Source organism: Cetorhinus maximus, chromosome 4 (genome assembly GCF_964194155.1).
Source record: "Cetorhinus maximus chromosome 4, sCetMax3.hap1.1, whole genome shotgun sequence".
In the NCBI taxonomy this organism is placed as follows: Eukaryota; Metazoa; Chordata; class Chondrichthyes; order Lamniformes; family Cetorhinidae; genus Cetorhinus; species Cetorhinus maximus.
In genome coordinates, this window is record NC_135882.1 from 65,016,853 (window position 1) to 65,040,879 (window position 24,027).

General features: G+C 41.2%; 1 protein-coding gene across 1 annotated transcript in view; it reads right to left on the minus strand.

Moving 5' to 3' along the window:
- The window catches only part of zbtb10 (zinc finger and BTB domain containing 10), a 113,156-nt gene continuing 89,129 nt past the window's right edge, over nt 1-24,027 (minus strand). The window contains exons 3-5 of the mRNA XM_078540257.1: nt 23,181-23,249; nt 4,861-5,036; nt 1-639 (exon numbers count right to left, since the gene is read on the minus strand). Coding sequence (XP_078396383.1) covers nt 289-639; nt 4,861-5,036; nt 23,181-23,249 — 596 coding nt within the window. The 3' untranslated portion in view covers nt 1-288. The remainder of the gene's footprint in view (nt 640-4,860; nt 5,037-23,180; nt 23,250-24,027) is intronic.

Genomic DNA, 24,027 nt, shown 5'->3' on the forward strand with positions numbered 1-24,027 from the left:
CCAAATAGATTCTAGGGAAGTGAAATTGTAATTTCAATCCGTTATTTTAAGGAATTGCCCATCACTGACTCCAATATTCTTTTCATCATTACTGTTGTGAAACCACTCTTACTACAATTAAAATATCAATAATTATCCAATGTTCATAGCTGTCAGCAAAATATGGAAAATTTAGTGTTTTGTTGCCAATCCATAATCATTGCAATTCAGATAAAATTCATAGGGTCTATACAGTGAACAACCATAGTTACACTTTTCAGTTTTATAACATAATGGCTTAAGTGCCAGCTAGTCATTGTCTAATATAACATAGGTCTCACTAGCCCCAACATCTTCCCACTGCTCTCTATCCATCTCCCCTCCTCCATCTTCATCTGCTACATCTTCATCAACCATTCTCTCATTTTCTTCCTGCTCCAGTCCTCCTGGTTGTTCTTGTTCTTCCTGCTGTTCCTTAAAAAATTCTGGATCAACCATCAGGTCCATGCCACCATGGTCACCTTTTGGCTGTCTATCACCCCCGGAACAATCCAAACATACGCCATAACGTCGCGATCCATGCCTAATTCCAACACTGGCTGCCAGAGTGAAGAATTTTTTACAAACCATACATTTGTACTTTTTATCCTTCTTATGTACCTGAAAAAGAAAAAAACAAATCAGGTGTAATTAACATGTGAAATAAACTTCTACAAAAACAGAAAAACTTGCATATCCTACTGCTAATATTTGTTTTCTGGTTAAGCTCGTGGTTGAAGCAATGGCTGCTACTGCACCATAACATTATTCAGCTTTTCTATTGAACATGCAAATGTATGTTTTTACAAAGAGAAAGCTGGTTAATTTGTTGGACAGTGTGGGAAGAGGAAGTTGGAATGCTGTCTCAGCTGAGAATCCTCCAAGTCTACAATAAGCCCTTATTCAAGTCCACATTTTTCAGTCCAAGGATTTCAGCTGAGGTTGTAAAATTATACACATCTTAAAAGGTGACAAGCACCGTGTAAAAAGACCGCTAATGGTTAGAATGCTCTCCCACTCCCCACCCCCAGCTGATGCCTAGAGCACTGTTTACTGATTCTTAAAGATGGCTTTGTTTACCTCACCAACCTGAAAAGGGGTAGCCAAGTTCAAAAAATATGGTTACTATCCTGTAAGCAGGGCATAGGGCCAGCTGCAGACATTGGAGCGCCCAGGGTAACCGGAGTTATAAGTGGAAGGTGTGCTGCATCAAACTTACCATACAATACAAAATAAACAAGAACAAAGAAAATAACAACCTGGACTTATATAGCACCTTGAACATGGAAAATCATCATAAAGTGCTTCACAGAGATATATATGGCCAGCACATGGGAGACTTATAAAGAAGGCAAATGCACATGGGATACAGGATAATTTGATTCAAAATTGGCTTAGTTGTAGGAGACAGAGGGTGATGACAGAAGGCTGCATTAGTGATTGGAAGCCAGTGTCCAGTGGCGTACCACAGGGATCTGTGCTGGGTCCCTATTATTCGTCATTTATATAAACGACATAGATGACTATGTGGGGGGGTAGGATTAGTAAGTTTGCGGATGACACAAAAATTGGCCGGGTGGTTAATAGTGAGGTTGAGTGTCTTGAGCTACAGGAAGATATAGACGGGATGGTCAAGCGAGCAGATAAATGTCAGATGGAATTTAACCCTGAAAAGTGTGAGGTGATACACTTTGGAAGGAGTAATTTGACAAGGAAGTATTCAATGAACGGCATGACACTAGGAAGTTTTGAGGAACAAAGGGACCTTGGTGTGTGTGTCCATAGATTTCTGAAGGCAGAGGGGCATGTTGGTGGGGTGGTGAAAAAGGCATGTGGGACATTTACCTTTGTCAATCGAGCCATAGATTACAAAAGTAGGGAGGTCATGTTGGAGTTGTATAGAACCTTGGTGATGCCACAGCTGGAGTGCTATGCGCAGTTCTGGTCGCCACATTATAGGAAGGATGTGATTGCACTGGAGGGGGTGCAGAGGAGTTTCACCAGGATGTTGCCTGGGATGAAACATTTAAGTTATGAAGCAGACTCAATGGGCCGAAGGGCCTCTTCTGCACTGTGAGATTCTGTGAAATAAATAAATCTGATCTGAGCAATTCAAACATGGATCAAGGAGATATGCAGAGAACCAAAAGATATTAGGAGGGGGAAGCCAAAAGCTTGGTCAAAGTGGATTTTTATTTTTTTTATTTTCTTATTAGGAAGTGCTTAAATGAGGAGTGGAAGATGAAGAGGCAGAGGGTGTTTCAGGAAGGAAATTCAAAGTGACTGAAGACATGGTTACTAACGATAGGCCAAGGCTGGAGGAAATCCACAAGGTCAAGCTGGACAACACAGAGTTTGTAACAGCTTGCAAGGCTGGAGGAGGTTAGAGATAGAAAGAGGTATGACCATGAAGGGATTTAAACATGAGAATAGGAATTGTAAATTAAAGGCACGGGAGAAACAGGTAGCCAATGTAGGTCAGCAAGGACAGGGTGATCAGTGAGGAGGATGGCATGTGGGTTAGGATACAGGTAGCTAAATTTTAGATGAGCTGAAATTAATGGGTGGCCAATCTGGATAGCACAGGAACAAACAGAGTCTGAAGATAAAGACATGGATGAGGGTTTCAGTGACAGATGGACTGATGAAGAAAACAGCCAAATGTTGTGATGGAGGCAATGTGGAGTCAGGTGTTCATCGTTGGGTTGACTAGTATGCCAAAGCTGTGGAAAGCGATTCAGCCCAAGACAATGGAACTCATGGCAACTACTGAAGATGCGATGGTTTTGGTCTTCCTAATGTTTATCTTGAAGAAATGTGGCTCATCTAAAATTGCATGTCCAACAAGCAGTTGGATAACAGAAGCAGAGGGGGGATTCTGGGAAGTGATGGAACTAGGTTTGGTAGAGGTACTTGTGGAAACCAATTCCCATGTCTTGGGATGATATCACCAAAGTGTAGCATGTAAATAAGCAAGATAAGGGACAAGCACAGATCCTTGGGGACACTGGAGTTAATGGTGCAGGACAGGAAGGCAAGTCATGCTGGTGATGCTCTGATTATGGTCAAATATTTAAGAGTGGGACAAGCAAGAGGAGTCCTAGAGTTGTATACCAGAGAAACGTTGATGAAGGCTAGCATTGTTGATAGTGTTAAAGGTCACAGGTAAGGTGTCATCACAGCCAGAAGATATCATTTGTAATTCTGATTGGGGCTTGTTTTAGTGATAGGGCAGTACTGAAAATCTGATCAGAGCAATTCAAACATGGATCAAGGAGATACGCAGGGAATTGGAAGACAGCATGTTCAAGGATTTCATAGAAAGGGGTCAGAGAGGGGCAGTAGTTTACAAGAACAGAGGGGGTAAGAGTAGCTTTTTTGAGGAGGGCATAAAGAGTGGTTATGAGCTCAGGGAGAGGTTTGGCCTGGTGCGTAATGAGAAAGGGAAGCAGCAGATGCACTTGAGTAGTGGTCAATCTTACAGGCGAGACTTGCTGAGATAAAATTGAGATAGTGTGAAATGTATTTTTCATGCAACGTTGGGAAGAGACATCCAAATGTACAATTTTCATTCTTTTGCTCTTCACACACAATATGGAATCTCCTATTTCCTGTACTGAAAAGCTGTTCCTTTAAGAAGTTTATATCCTACTAGTCAACTACTGCCAGCCTTAGCTCAGCTGTAGCGCTCTCGCCTCTGGGTCGCCAACACTTCAGTATAGTATGGAGGAAATGCTGCGTGGTGAAAAGTGCTTTCTTTCAGAAGAGATGTTAAACCTAGGCCGACTCCCGCCTCAGTTGATCTATTTGCAGAACAAGGAAGCTCTCCTGGTATCTTGGGTCAACATTTTAAAATTTCTTGTTGCGAGACCTTGCTGCAATTGGTCAGCAGTCTTTAAATGCAAGCTCACTCTTAATTAATCTAATGGCTCAATAGGTAAATTCTTATGTAGCCTAGCATTACAGAATAAGATAGTTGCAAGTCTGGTGCCTGGTTCATGATAAGTTAGCAGATCTTAGTTGGTGGTGAGAATACAATTGTGTTAGTTATCTCCTTGATATAGAAAAATTGGCCAGATTTCCTCCTCCTGAATAATAGCTCCATATTAGAAATTGTGCGTGGGGTCGTCTCTCCCTAGTGACTTACAAATGCATTTTCCAAGCTTCCTACTGCCTAGACTTTGGTCCTCTCTTTGCATCAATACTTATGCAATGGTTGATTTGCTCAATCGCTTCCTCATCTCCAACTTGGAAGTCTCTGTCCACAGCAAGACGTTCCTGCCGTAGTTGTTCTCCTAGTAAAGGCCCCCATCTTTCTTTCCTGAAGTCTAAGTGGTATGGACTTGATATTCTGGTGGACAATTGCTGTAGTCATCCAAACCATATCAATCATTATTGGGCCTCATTCTGCTTTGCCAAAACCTTCCACTACTCCATATTACTGAAAACAAAGATAATCCTCAACTGCTTTACTCCAATCCAGAAGTCTCCTTGAACTCCTTTCCCCTCCACCCTCACTTCGAACGAGTACAAGGAGCTCATGTATTGCCTCCTGTTTTTACATTATGTTGAATAGCAATACAAAAGCTATTATAAATTAAATATTTTGGCTCCTCTCACCATTAAGTTATTATATAAAGTACAATTAAAACAGTCCCTGAAATAAATGGCCCAGTTTCATTTGGTTCTCACCTGAAGAAAGCAACATGCATTGATTCAAACAAAAACCTGTATGAAGACATTGTTGTATACCAAATAAATTTATGCCCAATTTGAAGCACGCAAGACTCTAAAATCTTCAGTCATAGAAGTACAATATTTAAAAACAGCAATTATACCTACCAAGGAATGTCTCTTTACATGTTCTCTTCGCGTGAACAACTTTCCACAGATGTCACAAGCAAAGGACCGCACTCCAGTATGTATCAGCTGATGTCTCTTCAACGTGCGCCGATACTTGGCAATGTAATTACAATGCGGGCATTTGAATTTGTTTTGACTACCAATTGAAGCATCACCTAGCAGACATAGAATTCATATGCAGTTTATTTACTACAATCTGTTAAAAGTTTTGAACAACACTATTTTCAGTTATTAATGTAATGAGTCTCGAGTCATTGGAACTCTCTTCCTCAAAAGGTGTTGGAAGCAGAGTCTTTGAATATTTTTAAGGCAGAAGTCGACAGATTCTTGCGAAGCACGGGGGTGAAAGGTTATCAGTGGTAAGTAGGAATGTGGAGTTGAGGTTACAATCATATCAGCCATGATCTTATTAAATGACTGAGCAGACTCGAGGGGCTGAGTGGCCTACTCCTGCTCATAATTACATATGATATCATGTTATATAGCCAACAATGAAAATACTTTCGACGTGATGCACACAACCAGCAAAGTTAATCAAGTCTTAAAGGAAATGCACAACATAAAGTTCTTTGAATTCATGCATCTTTATAGGTCTGAACATCACTTTACACTTAGCATAAAAATATGCAACATATATACAATTCAGTTAATTGAAATAGACACCAGTAATTTTGTATATATACTGAACTTAGGGGGCCTAGTGCCTTCGATAGGTTTAAGCAGACTGCTTGTAAAGTCTACCTTGCATAAGAGAAGTAATGTCCCTGAAACTGCTCTTGCCGTAGAATGAACTGGAAAAAAATGAACTTTAAACATACTGTAGATCGCAGCGTACAAGTAAACCTTTGAAGCCTCGAAAAACCTTCCAAAAATGAGGATTGACTTATACACAGTATAAAATGTGAACAACCGGTGTTGATTTAGGTGGTTGCCATCTTGAAACGTGGAAAAAAAAACCCAGTGGCAATTCAATCAATGTGACACTTCTTATTTAACGAATTAATTCTGCAAGCATGTCTTTAACCACAATCAAAAAGTTTTAAAAACTGTCAATTTCATTCTCTTCTGCATCCAACGCAATGAATTCATTGAATTGATATTGTCACTTTGGCTATGGCATCATCATAAGGATCACATTCTCGATCAGATTTGTTACTTTTGGTTTCAGAATCACCTCTCCACAACAAATCATTTCCCTCGCCATCCTCTGAATTGGATATTCTGCCTTTTATGAATGATCTGATGACAGTTTGTGCATTAATGGCATCCCATGATTTGATGACGAAACCACACAAAACATGAAGTAGGGCAGCGCACATATCTCCTCTCTCTGAAAGTTTTGTTCTCCATCAACCATCCAACCGATTCCATTTGGTGTGAATATGATCTTTGAATAGCCCATTTAGGCACACATCTAAAGGTTGAATTACAGACTTCAGCTCCCCTCATATAACTGCGATTTGGGTGTTATTTCTTTTTAAGCGCCTCTTGATCTCATCGGTCATGTGGGATCTGAACATGTCCCACACTAATAAGCTGCGTTCTTTACATAGGCCACTAAGATGCTTATTCCACATATCATCAGTCCATGACTTCACTCAGCCTTCATTCATCCAACCATTGTTACAGACATGCACAAAAATTCCTGCAGGGAGCTTGATGTTCAGCACGGTTTTATGTTTGAAAATTACCATAGGCATTAGTTTTGTTCCATCAGCCAAGCACCATCATGAATCTTATCTTCTCATGTCCTGTGCTTTTCACTAGAACTATTTGAACCTTTCCAGTCCCCAGTTTGGCTGCAAGGCATATCGAAATTCAAGGGCGTTTCATCCATGTGGCCAACATGATATAATGAGTTCTTGCCGCCACGTGATCCTGAATTGCTTTTTGGCATTAGGGCCTTTTGTTGGTCTCTGAGCCATCTTGGTCTTCTGCAAGAGCACTAGACAGTTTTGCTTCATAAAGCAGCTACACCAATTAACTGCTGCTCTGAAATCTTGACTGGACTTGGAGTTTGATTTGGTCCACTTAAGTGCATTCATAAACATTGCATTTCTGATGACAATGTAACCATTCTGACAATTTGAGGACCCATTTGGGTAGATGCTTCTCAATATCAACCAGGTTGGTCCCTGTTCTCATTGCACAGTCTTAGGCATCTTCTTCAAGGTGGATTCCTTCTCCATTCTTGCACCAGTTTTCTTTTAAAAACCAACACCAAATTCCATCACTGCAGCATAATTATTTGACGAGTTAGAAAATGTGACCTTTAGCTTGAAACCAGCTTTGTACTTCATTCTTTTTTCAGGAGGGCCCATTTATGTTAATTTACCATGTGAGGACTGCGCATCTTCTCAGGCCTGTATCACCTGCTGGATCCCATGCGCCAACTTATAAGGTGAGTAAAACATGCATTTAAGAGGAAAATTTGAGACTGACTCCAAATGCGAGTATAGAATGTCTCAGTAGAAAAAGTGGGGCGGGAGTGGGGGGGTTGAATTCTATGTCAAGTGTAGGCCTAAACACAACTTTTAACACTGAATAAAATTAGGTTGTCTTTTATGCTGGGTTGATTTATATGCTGCAATCTACACGACTATTTTTGCATACCTTCCTTTTAAATTTTTACTTACAGCTTTTGGAAGCCAGTAGTAAAACATCCTGCTTTTGTAGAACTCGTCTTTGAATTAGCTTTGAAGTGAATGCGATACATCATCTCCCATCAAAACAACTGGTCATAACTAAGACAAATGCTATTAGTAGTTCAACTGACTGATAGTTGAATCTATAAAGTGGACTGGCTTGACAGATTTTGTGGGAGGTTGTGCTTTTTAAGCTAGCCAAGTTTTGTGGGAACATTTTGCTCAGGCAATTCTTTTTAACTTGGGAGTGAAGGAATACTGTGTTGACCCAGGCCATTAGATCTCTACATGAGGAATCAAGATTTGATAATCTTGTTTCAACTTTCAGCAATGAGTCTAGACCTGCTCTGCATTTCCAAAAACATATTGCAACAGATCTTGCAGTAGTAAAGGTTAAATCAATTAATTCTGATGTGCAGTGCAATTTAACAGAATGATCACAGCATCTGGAACCAACAGAGACTGCATTATGATTACAAGGAGAATTGCAGCTTGTTCACTTGCAGAAACATAAATACTCAGGCAAGTTCCACCTGCAACAAATACACAATGCTCGTTCAAGTATACCATGTTTTTTCCCCATTAGTTTTATTTACTAGTAGAAATAAGAGAAGACAGGATAATTCCAATTCATGCATAAAATATCAATGCAAGAATTACTGTTTTCAATCAAAGGAAGTTATAATATAGAAATGAAGTCATTCATTGGTCGACCAATGGGATAAACACTTGGCTTTATAGCGTTCCTCCTACTCTGTGCAAATCTACCCTCCCAATTAGTCAAGGCTACATTTTCCACTGGATTCTGAATAACATTATTACTTCATCAATGAAAAACGTCATGTAACTGCACTTAATGGCCATTTCAGTATAACTAAATTGAGTCAGTAAGCTAGTCTAATTTTTCAATTTAGATCCAGCTGTTCCAATTCCAAAAATGCAATATATTTTGCATCACATTTTGGAAGGTTATCTGAATACCTTGCCTTCTATAGTAGGTGTGGCCAAACCGTGGCTTGCGAGCTGCATGCGGCTCTTTGGCACTTACAAATGAATACGTGGAAAAATATTGTCTGAACATCATTTAACGCCTCAATTTAGTATAAACAGTGATTCAAAACACAAACTTACTTGCTTGTTGGGAACTCAAGTCCCGAAAGTCTTCGGACTTTCCATGCATATGCAGGCCGGGAACATCTGCACATAGGAAAGAGGGCGTGAAAACCCGGGTCAGGTGACCATATGCAGAGCACCATAATCAGGAATTGTCTCAGAGAGGGAGACAAAGGAGGGGGACAGGGGGAGGTCCCAAGACAGGGACAAGAAACAAGGGACAGGAACAGATTCCAGTTGAGTTACGAAAATGAGAAACAATCTCCAATCAAAGAACGCACTGCAGGGAGCAGACTTTAAGTGAAGTTTACTCGGGAGAAGACCTGAAGATCCAAGAAGACAGCCAAAGATAGGTGACTCCATGCTGCGGGCTACTGGGGCAAAGGTATGATACGAACATGCAAATTAAAGGTAGGTCCACTTGGCCCCTCGAGTCTGTTCTGCCATTTAATAAGATCATGGCTGATCTGACTGTACCCTCAATTCCACACTCCCACCTACCCCCATAACCCTTCACCCCTTTAGAGCAGCCAAAGAGCTGAAACGGTGCTTGTAATTTGGTGCTTGAGAATCCAGGCACATGAATTTCAGAAGGCGAGACTGAAACCCTATAAGGTGGGCAATTGTTGAAGCCATCCAAGTTGGAACGTCTTTGAGAAAATTCCAAGGCAGAATCTTCGAAAGTGAAGACTGAAAACCCTCATGAGACACTCAGGATACAAATTGTGTTTACAGGTCATAAACATAAGTTGCATTTAAATAGCTTTAGATTTAAGTGTTAACCCTGTATAAACTTAATGAATGAGAATGACATTGTCAAACTGTAGGAAACAAAAGTATGAAGATAAAAACAGAAATTTTAAGCCAGAATGGGAGGAAGATCACCAAAACTTTTGTCTCCGTATCCTCCTAAATCAGAATTTTGAAAAACAAGTTAACCGTGTTAAAATCATCCCCAAATAGCCAACAGACAATACTTTCAACATTCAGTATGGAAGCTGACACAACAACCAAAGCTGGTTTTGTTACGTCATGGTATATTGCTCGTGCTAAACATCCATACTCTGTTGGAGAATTTGTTCAGAAAAATATTGAAGTTGTTGCAGTTTTAGGCCCAAAAAACACACAAATTCAGGGACTAATAACACAAATTCCAATTTCATGCAACACTAGGGCGTATCTCCCAGATTAGTGATGTTGCAAGCAAGATACTAAATGATCTGAAGAATTCACTAGCATTCAGTTTAGCTCTTGGTGAATCCACAGACATACAACACAACCCACAATTGGCGATACTTGTTTGTTTTTCCTCAAATGTAATTGTGAAAGAAGAAATGTTGGAGTTAGTGGTGCTAAAAGAGACAACATGGTGTTGACATAAAAACGCACTTGGCAGAGCATGGACAAATGCCAATGTACCACTGAATAAACTCATCAGTGTTGCAACGGATGGAGCGTCTGCAATGGTGGGGAAAAATGCAGGCCTAATTCCACTCTTAAAGTGGTCTTAAATTTCCGGAGTTTCTCCCTGTTTATTTCATCATTCATCGTGAACATCTAGCAGCCAGATACTTCAAGTACGACAACGTTATGAAAATGGTCTTTGAAATGGTCAATTTCACCGCTCAAATTGAAAGACTCTCCGATAGTTCAAAAATTTTACTGACTAGCTGGATTTTGAAGACTAGCCTGAAGATGTCTCTTTCTACTGCACTGTGAGGTAGTTGTCAACCAGCGATGTTGTTTATAGGTTTGTGGAACTGTTGGAGCCTATCACTGCTTTACTTGAAGAAAATATCCTATCCACAGCTGGAAGATGAAGAATGGATGCAGGATCTGATGTTTCTTACTGATATTAGGAAAAATCTACAAACTCTCAACTTGGCACTTCAGGGGAAGGATAAGATCATTTCTGACCTTACTCAGAGTTTTCAGCTTCCAGAATAAAGTAAGGCTTTTGTAAAGAGACATACTGTCAAGAAACTTCAACCACTTTCCCGTCTCAAAAGGAGGGTAAACACAGTCCCTGATATTGTAGTAAAAGATCACAAACACGAAGAATACAGAGATAAATTACATGGACTGCTTGATAATTTAAGCCAGGTTTGATGACTTGCATAAGTTGAGATTCTGCTTCACCTTTCTTGTAAACCCATTTATGGTTGATGTGGTCAACAATGATTGTCCGATTCTCGAACCTCTGGTTACAGAAACATCTGTTGTAGAAATGGAACTGTTGAACTAGGGTCTAAATATGATTGTAGGTTGCGATTTATGCATCAAGTTCTGGAAGCAAGTGCCAGAAAGAAAAATATCCTCAACTCAAGAAAACTAGTATGTGACTCATTTCAATTTTCAGCACAACATACTGCTGTGAATCGCTGTACTCCGTAATGAAGTTTGTAAAGTTGAAACATCGTGCAGTCCTTACAAAGCAACACTTGACGGAGCTCCTTCTTACAGACTTGACAACACATCAGCTGGATTATCAAAGACTTGCGCCCAGGATAGGGCCCCATGATCCTGTATTAGCTGTAATCAGCCTGTGTAAAGTTTGTTCAGGTCTTGCGACTCTTGAACATCTGAAGGTTATCGTATGTGGCTCTTTGGTTCAGTAAATTTGGCTACTTCTGCGCTATAGAATACTTCACTTCTTAAAAGATGCAACCTAAACTTAATCTTCACATGATAGACTGTTATGAATTAACTAACCAGATGCAATTTTCAAAACTTGAAAACAAATCCAAAATTCTGATACCAGTATAAAGATGTTCCTTATAGTAATTATGGCAGAGGCCCGCCAGACCTGCATCAGTATCACCTCTGGGGTTAACTATTATGGTCATATTTTCCTGCTGTTTTGAGGTATTATTTCTCTGTGCTTCCCAAAATATTTCCCAGTGACCCCAGAGCAAGGTGGGGCGGCACCAAAATAAAACAGCAGGATAGTAACCATCACTATTTAATTATTAAAGAAATACTGACTTTAAACATATGGAAATCATGTACTTAAACTATTTTGTGAAAATGTTATCTTACAGGCCTAATGAGACACATGGGCATGCACGTTGCAACACAGTCTCTCAAAATCTGGCAGCGTGGTTGATGGTGCACATCTAATTGCCAATGCTTGATCAATAGAGATTTGATGCAGACCAGTGCACTTGGTGTCAGCTGTGGCTCAGTTCATAGCACCCTCGCCTTTGAACCAGAGGGTTGTGGGTTCATGTCCCACTCCCGGAAACCAAGAACTGTGATTGTACTTGGAAGAGTTGCAATCTGTGACTGTTGATAACTCGAAAGAGTTTGGAGACTGCCTGTGCGAAACTTGTTCATTTCTCCCTCCCAGCGAACTGCAAACAGAGAAAAAGAAAAACTGGGTGCATCTATCAATGGACCTTGGAGTCTGTCCCAGGACTTTTCCGACAATGTCTCCACTCCACAGCCACCAATACGGCCTCAGAACTCGCAACCCCAAAACCTTGTCCCGAGACCCCTGACTGATAAGTACCTGAAAAGGAAGAAAGTTATCCAATTTTCTTTTAAATGTTATCAACTTGACTTGTGGCAGAATCCTCATTGCAAACATTACACAGGGTGCAAAGATAAGCCCAGTAACTACAAGCTAGTCAGTTTAACTTCGGCTGTGGGGTAACTTCTAGAAACAATCATTAGGCACAAAATTAACAGTCACTTGGGAAAATGCAGGTTAATTAAGGAAAGCCACCGTGAATTTGTTACGGGCAAATGGTGTTTAATTAACTTGCAGGAATTTTTTGAAGAGATAACAAGAGTTGATGAATGTAATGCTGTTGATCTGGTGCACAGGCTTCCAAAAGGCATTTGATACAGTGCCATAAAACAGATTTGTGAGCAAAGTTACAGCTCATGGAGTAAAAGGGACAGTAACAACAAGGATACAAAATTAGCCAAGTGATAGGAAACAGGGAGTAGCAGTGAATGGATGCTTTCCGACTGGAGGAAGGTTTGTTGTGGAATTCCCCAGGGGTCAGTGTTGGGACCCTTGCTTTTCCTGATACATATTAAATGGCCTAGACCTTGGCGCCTCCCCATGACATTCAATGGCATTACCATTGCTGAATCCCCACTAACAACATCCTGGGGGCTACCATTGACCAGAAACGGAAGTTTCTGTGGCTGCAAGAGCAGGCCAGAGGCTAGGAATCCAGCAATGAGTAACCCATCTCCTGACTCCCCAAAGCCTGTCCACCATCTACAAAGCACAAGTAGGTAGTGTGATGGAATACTCCCCACTTGCCTGGATGAGCACAGCTCTCACAACACTCAAGAAGCTTGACACCATCCAGGACAAAGCAGCCCACTCGATTGGCACCCCATCCACAAACATTCTCTCTCTCCACCACCGACACACAGTAGCAGCAGTGTGTACCATCTACAAGATGCACTGCAGGAATTCACCAACGTTCCTTAGTCAGCACTTTCCAAACCCACAACCTCTACCATCTGGAAGGACAAGAGCTGCAGACAGATGGGAACACCACCTGGAAGTTGCCCTCCAAGTCACTCACCATCCTGACTTGAAAATATATCACCTTTCTTTCACTGTCACTGGGTCAAAATCCTGCAACTCCCTCCCTAACTGCACTGGGGGTGTACCTACATCACATGGACTGCAGTGGTTCAAAAGGGCAGCTCACCATCACCTTCTCAAGGGCAACTAGGAATGGGCAATAAATGCTGGCCCAGCCAGCGAAGCCACATCCCATAAAAGAATTTTTAAAAATTCAAAATTTGTGGATGAAATGAAACTTGGAAGCATTGTGAGGAGGATAGAGTAGAACTTCAAAAGGACATTGACAAGTTGGTGGAATGGGTGGACAAATGGCAAATGCAGTTCAATGCAGAGAAGTGATTCATTTCAGTAGGAAGAACACCATCCTCCTCCCAACATCTCTTCACCATCTGCCAACTAGGTGGAACTACTCGCCCGCTTCCATTATCTTATCGTAGCCAGACAATCACCTGCAATGGTTTCTCTTCTCACTCTGCACTGTTACCTTTGGCATCCTCAAAGGACCTATATCCTTGGTCCCCTCATATTTCTCATCTACATCCTGCCTTTCAGTGACTTTATCAGAAAACAGAGTGCTAGTTTCCATACGAACATTGACAGTCTCCAATTTGTCAGACTGTATGCCCGACATCCAGTACTAGATGAGCAGTTTTCTCCTCCAATTAAATACTTTAAAGAAAATCTATTGTCTTTGGTCTCTGTCACAAACTCCATTCTCTGGCCACAAACTCCATCCCTCTCCTTGTCAAATGTCAAAGGCAGAACCAGACTGTTCACAATTTTATATTTGACCCTGAGATGACCTTCAGGCCACAAAACCGCGTCATCACTAAGGCCACCTATTTCCACATTGCCCAACACCACCCTGCCCCAAATCATCTGCTGCTGAAACCCCCAACCGTTTCTTTGTTATCGCTAAACCAGACTATTCCACCAACGCACTCTTGGCCAGCCTCCCACATTCCATGCTCTGTAAACTTGGTTATCCAAAACTCTGCTGCCATGTCTTAGTTTATACAATGTCCTATTTGTCAATCAATCCCACGTTTGCTCATTTACACTGGCTCCCAGTTAAGCAAGGCCTTAATTTTAAAATTCTTATCCCTGTTTTCAAATCCCTCTATGTCTTCACCACTGTGATGGTTGACAATCCAATTCAGTTCTGCCCTGACACTGCTTGCAGCTGTGAAGCCTTACAAATATCATAGCCTTCCAAGCATTTGGTCCCAATCAGTACAGCTGAGAAAGGGGCTTTTGTCCCATTGTTTCTTTGTTCATTTTGGCTACGTGTACACGAGTCACCCTCATCTGTACAAAGCATGCCGAGAGTCCCACAGCAGCCCTAAAGAACAACCAGCCCTGTTCGCCCTCACCCAAAAAGTTATCAAAAAAACTCTTTCTAATCTACTATTCCTGGATTGAAATGTGAGGCTCTTGCTGTCAAATGATCTCAAGTTTGCTAGAGAACTGAAAGGCTACCATCATTGATAGCTGGTGAAACCCTGAGACACCAGAGGAGAGTTCTTCCTTAGAGATATATTGAGCCTTCTTTTGGTATGGTAAAAGCCAACAGAATAACAATGAACAAAGGTGGCTTTGCAATTAAAAATTAACTGAAATTCATGTTCTGGTGCCCAGATGCAATATCAAAGTATGCCACCTTTAGAAAGATCTATTGCTGGGGACTTCACTTACATGAAGACTTTCCTCCTCCATGGAAAGTAAGGTGCTGATACAGTAAGTCCTTAAGAGTCATCAGGAAGCTACCACCAGGGGAGCGACTCCAACCAGGAAACTTTAATGCTCGAGTTGGCTTAGATCATAAGATGGCCATATGCAAAGGATCTTTTGTTTGGCAAGTTTGCAGGTGCTTCAAAGCTACAGGGTGACCAAGGCTCGGGGTAAAAGGTGTTCACAAGCTTAACACTGATACTACAAGCTGGAAAGATATGGCAAACAGGCCACACTTCAAGGGTTGTGCAGCATCAGGGAGCTGAACAGAGGAAAGAGAAGACAGAAAAGATGAAAGTGCATCAGGATTAAGAGTTAACATTGTGCAGGCTTCACCATCTTGCCAAGCAATTTATGCCTGCACCATCTGTGGCAAAGATGAAGGCTCGCAAATTGAATTCTTAGCCAATTGCCATGTAGCAAAGTAACGGAATTGCATTGGTGCTTATGCCACAGTCTTTTGGGATAGATGGTTACTGTATATTGGGAAAGCAGGGGACCTAACATAACTGTTCAAAGGATCTCGACTTCCTGCAACTGTTTAATTTATTGCTAATTTCTGGGTTGTCAGTTTATTGACTGCATTTTAGGAAAGCAAAAAAAAATGGGAAAGTTTTACAGATGTTTTCAATATTAAGAGAACATGATTGGGATGATTTACACTCCACAGTCAAGGCAAAAATACACTACCTCCCTAAAGTTTACCCCACAAACTTAGAGGTACACAGGAGCATTGCCCACTGTAACAGTGTATTTTGCATGTTCATCTTGCATTATGCCCCCCAAAAATTCTTTCATGGGAAGTGGATGTCACTGGCAAGGCCAGCACTTGTTGCCCATCTCTAACTGCCCTTGAACTGAATGGCTTACTAGGCCATTGCAGAGGACAGCTAAAAAGAGTCAACCACATTGCTGTGGATCTGGACATGTCAGCCAGACCAGGGAAAGACAGATTTTCCTTCCCTAAAGGACATCAGAGAAGCAGGTGGGTTTTTACAACAATTGATGATGTTTTCATAGTCACTATTACTGAGGCTAGCTTTTCAGAACTATTTATACTTCGTTCCTGCTACCTTATTCTTTGTCTCACTCCCTTTTGATTGTGTAACATCTTTTTCTCTGTGTACACCTCATGCAGACACTTCTCACTGTTTGCATCCAATTTATCTTCACTCCTCAAGTCTTTCCTTCCATCTCTCTCTCCTAGACACATACGGTCAGAGCTGAAAGAAAGTGGGTATCCTCCAACCATACTAGGGTATCGGCTGTAGGCCAGATGGACTGGTTGAGCCAAATCTCATAGGTGATGGCAGCTGGAAATTAACTGAAATTAATGTTCTGGTGCTCAGATGCAATATCAAAGTATGCTACCTTTAGAAAGATCTATTGCTGGGGACTTCACTTACATGAACACTTTCCTCTTCCTTGGAAGATAAGGTGCGGACACAGAAAGTCCTTAAGAGTAATCAGGAATTCACCAAGGCTCCTTAGACTGCACCTTCCAAACCCATGACCACTATCACCTAGAAGGACATGGGCAGCAGACAGATGGGAAAACCACCACCTGGAGGTTCCCCTCCAAGCCATTCACCATCCTGACTTGGAAACATATCACTGTTCCTTCACCATCACTGGGTCAAAATCCTGGAAATCCCTCCCTAACAGCATTGTGGGTGTACCTACACCACATGGACTGCAGCAGTTCAAGAAGGCAGCTCACCACCACCTTCTCAAGGGCAATTAGCGATGGGCAATAAATGTTGGCCCAACCAGCGAAGCCCACATCCCATGAATTAATCAAAGCTGGAAGCTCAGAGGTCATGTCCTGGCAGCATTAAAATGTGGCTGCAAATGGCAAATGAGGTCAGTCTATGTAAAAAGTGCAACTTCCACTGCTAGGTTTCATTTATCAATAGCTTGTTTAAATTAGTTTTCTGTAGGAAAAACCCACATTCCCGCCACAGACTGTTTTGTAAATTAAATGAACTCTGTCATCATGCTAATGTTTAGTATTCTTCTTGTGAACTGTACTGATCTGCAGATTTTTGAGAATCCTCTGGAAAAAGTTTATCTACATTAAAACTGGCTAATATCAGAGGAAAAAGTATTAGAGAAACTTAAGGAACTAAAATCCAACAAATTCCTGGGATATGAAGGCTGACACTCGAGCTCTAAAAGAGATAGCTACAGAGATAGTGTATGCGCTATGATTTTCCAAAATTCTTCATTCAAATACAGTCCCATCAGATTGAAAGTTGGCAAATGTAGCAAAGCTTTAAGAAAGGAGGGGAGAGAAAACAGGGAACTACAGGCCAGTTAGACTCACATAAATCAGGAAAGTGCTGGAATCTATTATAGAAGTTTTAACAATGCACTTAGAAAAGTATAGAGTGAGATTAGAACACGTTAACATGGTTTTACAAAAGGGAAATCCTGCTTGACAAATTTATTAGAGCTTTTTGAGGATGTAACTAGTAGGATAGATAAAGGGGAACCAGTAGATGTAGTATACCTGAATTTCCAAAAGGCATTCAATACGGTATCACACAAAAGGTTATGAGCAAGATCATGGAGTTGGGGGTAATATGTTAGCATGGAAAGATGACTGCTTAACAGAGAGGAAGCAGAGAGTGGGCTTAAATGGGACATTTCTCAGGGAGACAATGAGATAGTGGTAATGTCACTGGACTATTAATCCATTAAATGCTCTGGGGGCACGGATTCAAATCCCACCGCAATGGCTGGTGGAATTTAAATTCAATTAATAAATCTGGAATCCAAATCTAGTCTCAGGAATGGCAATCATGAAACTATCAATTGTTGTAAAAACCCATCTGATACACAAAATATTGCTAGAGTAGGGCCTTAATTGGACCACAAATGAAATGTTTGTACAGTACACAAGGGAGACAGTGGTGTAGTGGTAATGTCACTGCACTAGTAATCCAGACACGCAGGTGAATGCTCTGGGGTCATGGCTTCAAATCCCAACATGGCAGCTGAATTGAATTTAAATTCAATTAATTTTTAAAAATCTGGAATTGATAGTCTCAGAACGGTGATTGTCAATGATTGTCGTAAAAACTCATCTGGTTCACTGATATCCTTTAGGGAAGGAAATCTGCCTGCCTTATTTGGTCTGGCCTACACTTGACTCCAGACCCACAGTAAGGTGGTTGACTCTTAACTGCCTTCTGCAATGGCTTAATGGTCAGAGAGATTATTCGAGTGTGATTGAACAAGAAATGCAGGAAGTTAGCATGCAGGTACAGCAAGCAATTAGTAAGGCAAATTGCATGTTGACCTTTACTGCAAGAGGATTTGAGTACAGTAATAGTGAAGTCTTGCTACAGTTGTCCAAGGCTTTGGTGAGACCACATCTGGAGTAGTGTGCGCAGTTTTGGTCTCAATTTTTAGTACTTACAATGGAGGCAGTATAGTGAAGGTTCACTATATTGTCTCTGTGATGAGGGGGCTGTCCTAAAAGGAGAGGCTGAGTAAACTGGTTTTAGTACACTCTAGTTTAGAAATCTCCAAAAGTAAACCAGCATATTGGCATCTGCTTTGCTATACTTTCATAAATGCCTTTAATTCTCACGTGGAAACAAATTTGCAGAGCAATGTTACAATCTGGTATAACAAAGAAAGTCTTTAAGAAAAAATCAAAATATTCAGATTAAAAGCAAAATACTGCAGATGCTGGAAATCTGAAACAAAAACAGAAAATGCTGGAAAAACTCAGCAGGTCTAGCAGCATCTGTGGAGAGAGAGAGAGAAACAGAGTTAATGTTTTGAGTCCGTATGACCCTTCTTCAGAGCTGAAGAGCAGTGGAAATGTGATTAAATTTATACTGTTTAACGGGGATGGGGCAGGTGGAGCTGGATAGAAGGCCAGAGATAGGTGGGGACAAAGGAGGGATTGACAAAGATGTCATGAACTGAAGAACAAAGGGAGTGTTGATGGTGGTGGTTAGTGCTAAAAAATGTGCTAATAGTGGCATAAAGGTAAGAAAGCAGAATGTGATTATAGCAGGGTTGGCATTGTGTGAAAGAACAACATGGAACAATTAACAGATGGCCCCGTGGGGGAAGGGGCAGTGGTGTGAGGGGGAAAAAAAGGATAGAAAATGGGATAAAAGAGGCGATAAAACCACAGATAAATGAATAAAAATAAAAATAAGTGGATAAAAAATAAAAATGAATGTAATAAAAAGGGGATTAAAGAAGGGGGTGAGGATGGAAGAGAGAGTTCATGGTCTGAATTTGTTGAACTCGATGTTAAGTCCGGAAGGCTGTAAGGTGCCTATTTGGAAAATGAGGTCTGTTACTCCAGTTTGCATTGGGCTTCACTGGAGCATTGCAGCAGGCCAAGGACAGACATGCGAGCACGAGAGCAGGATGGCGTGTTGAAATGGAAGCGATGTGACCACTTTGCGGAACACCTCGGGTCTGTCCGCAAGCATGACCCAGGCCTTCCGGTTGCTTGCCATTTCAACACACCATCCTGCTCTCATGCCCACATGTCTGTCCTTGGCCTGCTGCAATGTTCCAGTGAAGCTCAACACAAACTGGAGGAACAGCACCTCATCTTCCAAATAGGCACCTTACAGCCTTCAGGACTTAACATCCTGACTTAACGAGTTCAACAGCTTCAGACCATGAACATTCTCCTCCAACATCACCCCCTTTTTTAATCCCCTTTTTTCTACATTCATTTTTATTTTTTATCCACTTATTTTTATTCATTTACCTGTGGTTTTATTGCCCTTTTTATCCCATTTTCTATCCTTTTCCTTCCCCACACCACCGCCCCTCCCCCCACAGGGCCATCTGTTATTTGTTCCAAGTTGTTCTTTTGCACAATGCTACCCCTGCTATAGTCACATCCTGCTTTTTTACCTTTATGCCATTACTAGCACCTTTTTTAGCACTAACCACCACCAACACTCCCTTTGTTCTTCAGCTCATGGCATCTTTGTCAATCCCTCCTTTGTCCCCATCTATTGTCGGCCTTCTATCCAGCTCTACCTAAACAGTATAAATTTAATCACATTTCCACTTCTCTTCAGCACTGAAGGGTCATACGGACTTGAAACGTTAACTGTTTCTCTCTCCACAGATGCTGCCAGGCCTGCTGCGTTTTTCCAGCATTTTCTGTCAAATTATTCAGAAACATATTCCACAATTAGATATTCATATTGTGAGAGTGCATGTAGGTGACCATTTACAGGCAATCCAATATGCAGCACAATTGCATGACCAAATATAGTTTTTATTTTTTTCCCCTAAACATATTGCATTAAGACCATTAACTCAATTGAGGCATTAAAGCAGAAATTACCATAATGAAAGCTCACATCCATTAAAATTCCTTATCCCTTATTACACAACATTCAAGCATAAAAATACTAGAAGATCTCCTAAGGTGCGGGCACAAGGAGGAGTATTAAGTGTTTTATACTAATAGAGGTATTTATGCCATTTAGGGAACATCATCAAAACATTAAATTAGGGTGACAAAGTCAAATTTTATATTAAATGGTATTCTGGAATTTTTACTGCTGCTTTTGAGGACTGAATTCCACAACTCTGTCCATTATTCTATGAAAATTACTTCTTTGATTTCTTTTTATTCTTTCATGGCATAAGTGTCACTGGCAAGGCCAGTGAATACCCATGCTCCAGAACTTAACATGCCCCTTGCCAAGCTGCTTCAGTACAGCTACAACACTAGCATCCACACGTACATGGAAAATTGCCCAGGTACATCCTACACACAAAAAGCAGGATAAATCCAACCCGGCCAATTACTGCCCCATCAGTCTACTCTCGATCATCAGTAAAGTCATGGAAAGGGTCATCAACAGTGCTATCAAGCGGTACTTGCTGAGCAATAACCAGCTCACTGACAGCCAGTTTGGGTTCCACCAGGGCCACTCAGCTCCTGACCTCGTTACAGCCTTGATTCAAACATGGACAAAAGAGCTGAACTCCCGAGGTGAGGCGAGAGTGACTGCCCTTGACATCAAGGCCGCATTTGGCCAAGTGTGACATCAAGGAGCCCGAGCAAAACTAGAGTCAATGAGAATCAGTGGGAAAGCTCTTCACTGTTTGGAGTCATACCTAGCACAAAGAAAAATGGTTTTGGTTGTTGGAGGTCAGTCATTTCAGCTCCAGGACATCACTGCAGGAGCTCCTCGGGGTAGTGTCCTCAGCTCAATCATCTTCAGCTGCTTCATCAATGATGTTCCTTCCAACATAAGGTCAGAAGTGGCGATGTTTGCTGATGGTTGCACAATGTTCAGCACCATTCGCGACTCCTCAGATAATGAAGCAGTCCATGTCCAAATGCAGAAAGACCTGGACAATATCCAGGCTTGGGCTGACAAGTGTCAAGTAACATTCGCACCACACAAGTGCCAGGCAATGACCATCTCCAACAAGAGAGAGTCCAACCATCGCCCCATGACATTCAATGGCATTACCATCTCGGAATCCCCCACTAACGACATCCTGGCGGGTTACCATTGACCAGAAACTGAACTGGACTAGCCATATAAATACTGTGGCTACAAGAGCAGGTCAGAGGCTAGGAATCGTGAGACAAGTAACTCACCACCTGACTCCCCAAAGCCTGTCCACTATCTACAAGGCACAAGTTAGCAGTGTGATGGAATACTCCCCCCTTGCCTGGATCAGTACAGCTCCCACACACTCAAGTAGCTTGATACCGTCCAGGACAAAGCAGCCCCACTTGATTGGCACCACATCCACAAACATTCACTCCCTCCACCACCAACGCACAGTATCAACAGCGTGTACGATCTATAAAATGCACTGCAGAAATTCACCAAGGCTCCTTAGAGAGCACTTCTAAAGCCATGGCCGCTACCATTTAGAAGGACAAGGGCAGCAGGTAGATGGGAACAGCACCACCTGGAAGTTCCCCTCCAAGTCACTCGCCATCCTGACTTGGAAATAAATCGCCTTTCCTTCACTGTCGCCAGGTCAAAATCCTGGAACTCCCTTCCTAACAGCACTGTGGGTGTACCTACCCTACATGGACTGCAGCGGTTCAAGGCGGCAGCTCACCACTATCTTCTCAAGGGCAGCTAGGGATGGGCAATAAATGCTGACCCAGCCAGTGAAGCTCACACCCTGTAAATGATGAGAAAAAAAATATTGCTCATCCCTAATTGCCCTCGAGAAGGCGGCAGCGAGCCAGTTTCTTGAACCACAGCAGTCCATCTGGCATAGTACACATACACTGCTGTTAGGAGGGAGTTCCAGATTCTTGACACAGCTTTCCTTTACCCATGTATTTTTCTCCCTTAGGATAAGATGAATACTTGCAAAATGACATGCCAGATGTTTCCGTGGAGGTAGATATCTGATTTTTAGCAGTACTGAGTTGAGTGGAATGCAGCTGTGCTTAAAGGGGAGTCCTAGGCTTTGGCAGTATTTGGATAAGGGTTCGTCTTGCCTGGCACCACAGTGGAAAACAAAAGTGAGGCAGAGATTTAGCTAACCAGTGGATTCCTGGTGTTTGAACATTGCCTGATGGTACTGGGTTGAGAGGGGGACCCACATTTGGTGTGGCTATGTGTATGTGCATTTGTACGTGCCTGTTATTTATCTCACATATGTATATGCACAGAGACACACAACCTTCCTGTGCAATCAGATTACAAATTTTTATCTGAATAATCTTTTAAAAATCCACCTGTGATCTTGGATTTTAAAAATGTGAATAACCAGAACTGCTGGAAGCTGTAGAAAAATATTCCACTTTGGCTGCTTAAATAGCATGATGGATTTTGGAAAATTGTCATGCTGCATACCATCAGACTACATTATTTGGCTTCAATTCGGTCACAGTTTTGAACAAAAGTATCAAGCGTAATCCCAAATCTTTGTGAACGAATTGCCTTCAATTAAAAATTCTACAAGGCATTAAGAATACAAATGAATTCAATGGATAAATAAGTTGGGGAATACTTAACTTACTTTTAAAAAAAATCTTTTAAAATAGAAACTCCAGTTTATATAACGTTTTACATAAGAATTCCCATTAGAAATGTTTGCAGAGCACCTGACAATGACAAAATGACAATGACCTGACAAAAGATGCCAGTTTGTGGATAGGAAATGTACTCAATTCACATTGTTTAATGTAAGTTTTACGTAAACAGTATCTGCTTATTGCTTTGGGTTAAACACTAATTTCTCCAAGATTTACTTGGGAAAATACTTACCATTTAACCAAGTTTCTCTATTTTGCGCTTCTTGTAACAGTCCAAATCTGAATTGATCTGAAGTTCCAGCTGGAAAGAGAAAAGCGTTTCATTAATAACATTTTGTTTTAGACTACTTGATTTTCCCTCTCCCAACAGCATTAACTAATTTATGGGGTATTATTCCACAGGCATTAACCAAAACCTGATCCAAGCCGCTATTATTCACAGGAGTCCAATAAATATTGACAGGTTATTTACAATAGAACACAACAAAACAGAAGCCAAACCTATCATCTCACCACACATCTGAAGATGTGTATCCTTAGCAGGTGTTACTGGATAGTAATCAGAAGCAGCAATTGTGACATTTATTCCCTTACCCAACCCAGCAATGTAAAAGAACTGATAGCACCTTATCTTTGTTCAACTTTTTGCCTTCTTTCCATTTATAACAATTTTGAGGTTATCCCACAATGTAGATGTATCAGTCACCAGTTAAAATGGCTAGTAAAAGCAGACCATTATGTGCCATCTCTTGCTACAAATTTAAAGGTTGTATAATTGATAGCTTTATTTCATAAATTGACACTTATTTGACATAAAGCATATTTCTATAACAGTATGAGAATAATGACAATAGTCATTAGTACTCAAGGTAGCTACAATATCGTGGTAAATCATAAATGGTATATTCATATTGTCAGCTATTTAATAGATGATATTGGTGGTGGTGAAATAAAATTGGAAAAGTGCACACATAGCCAACTGTTCCTGATAACACCGTTTGGAAGCTAATTTAAAAATCTTTCCTACTACACTCTGCCTAGTTCAGAAGCAAACTGTTCAAGTTATAACCAATATACAG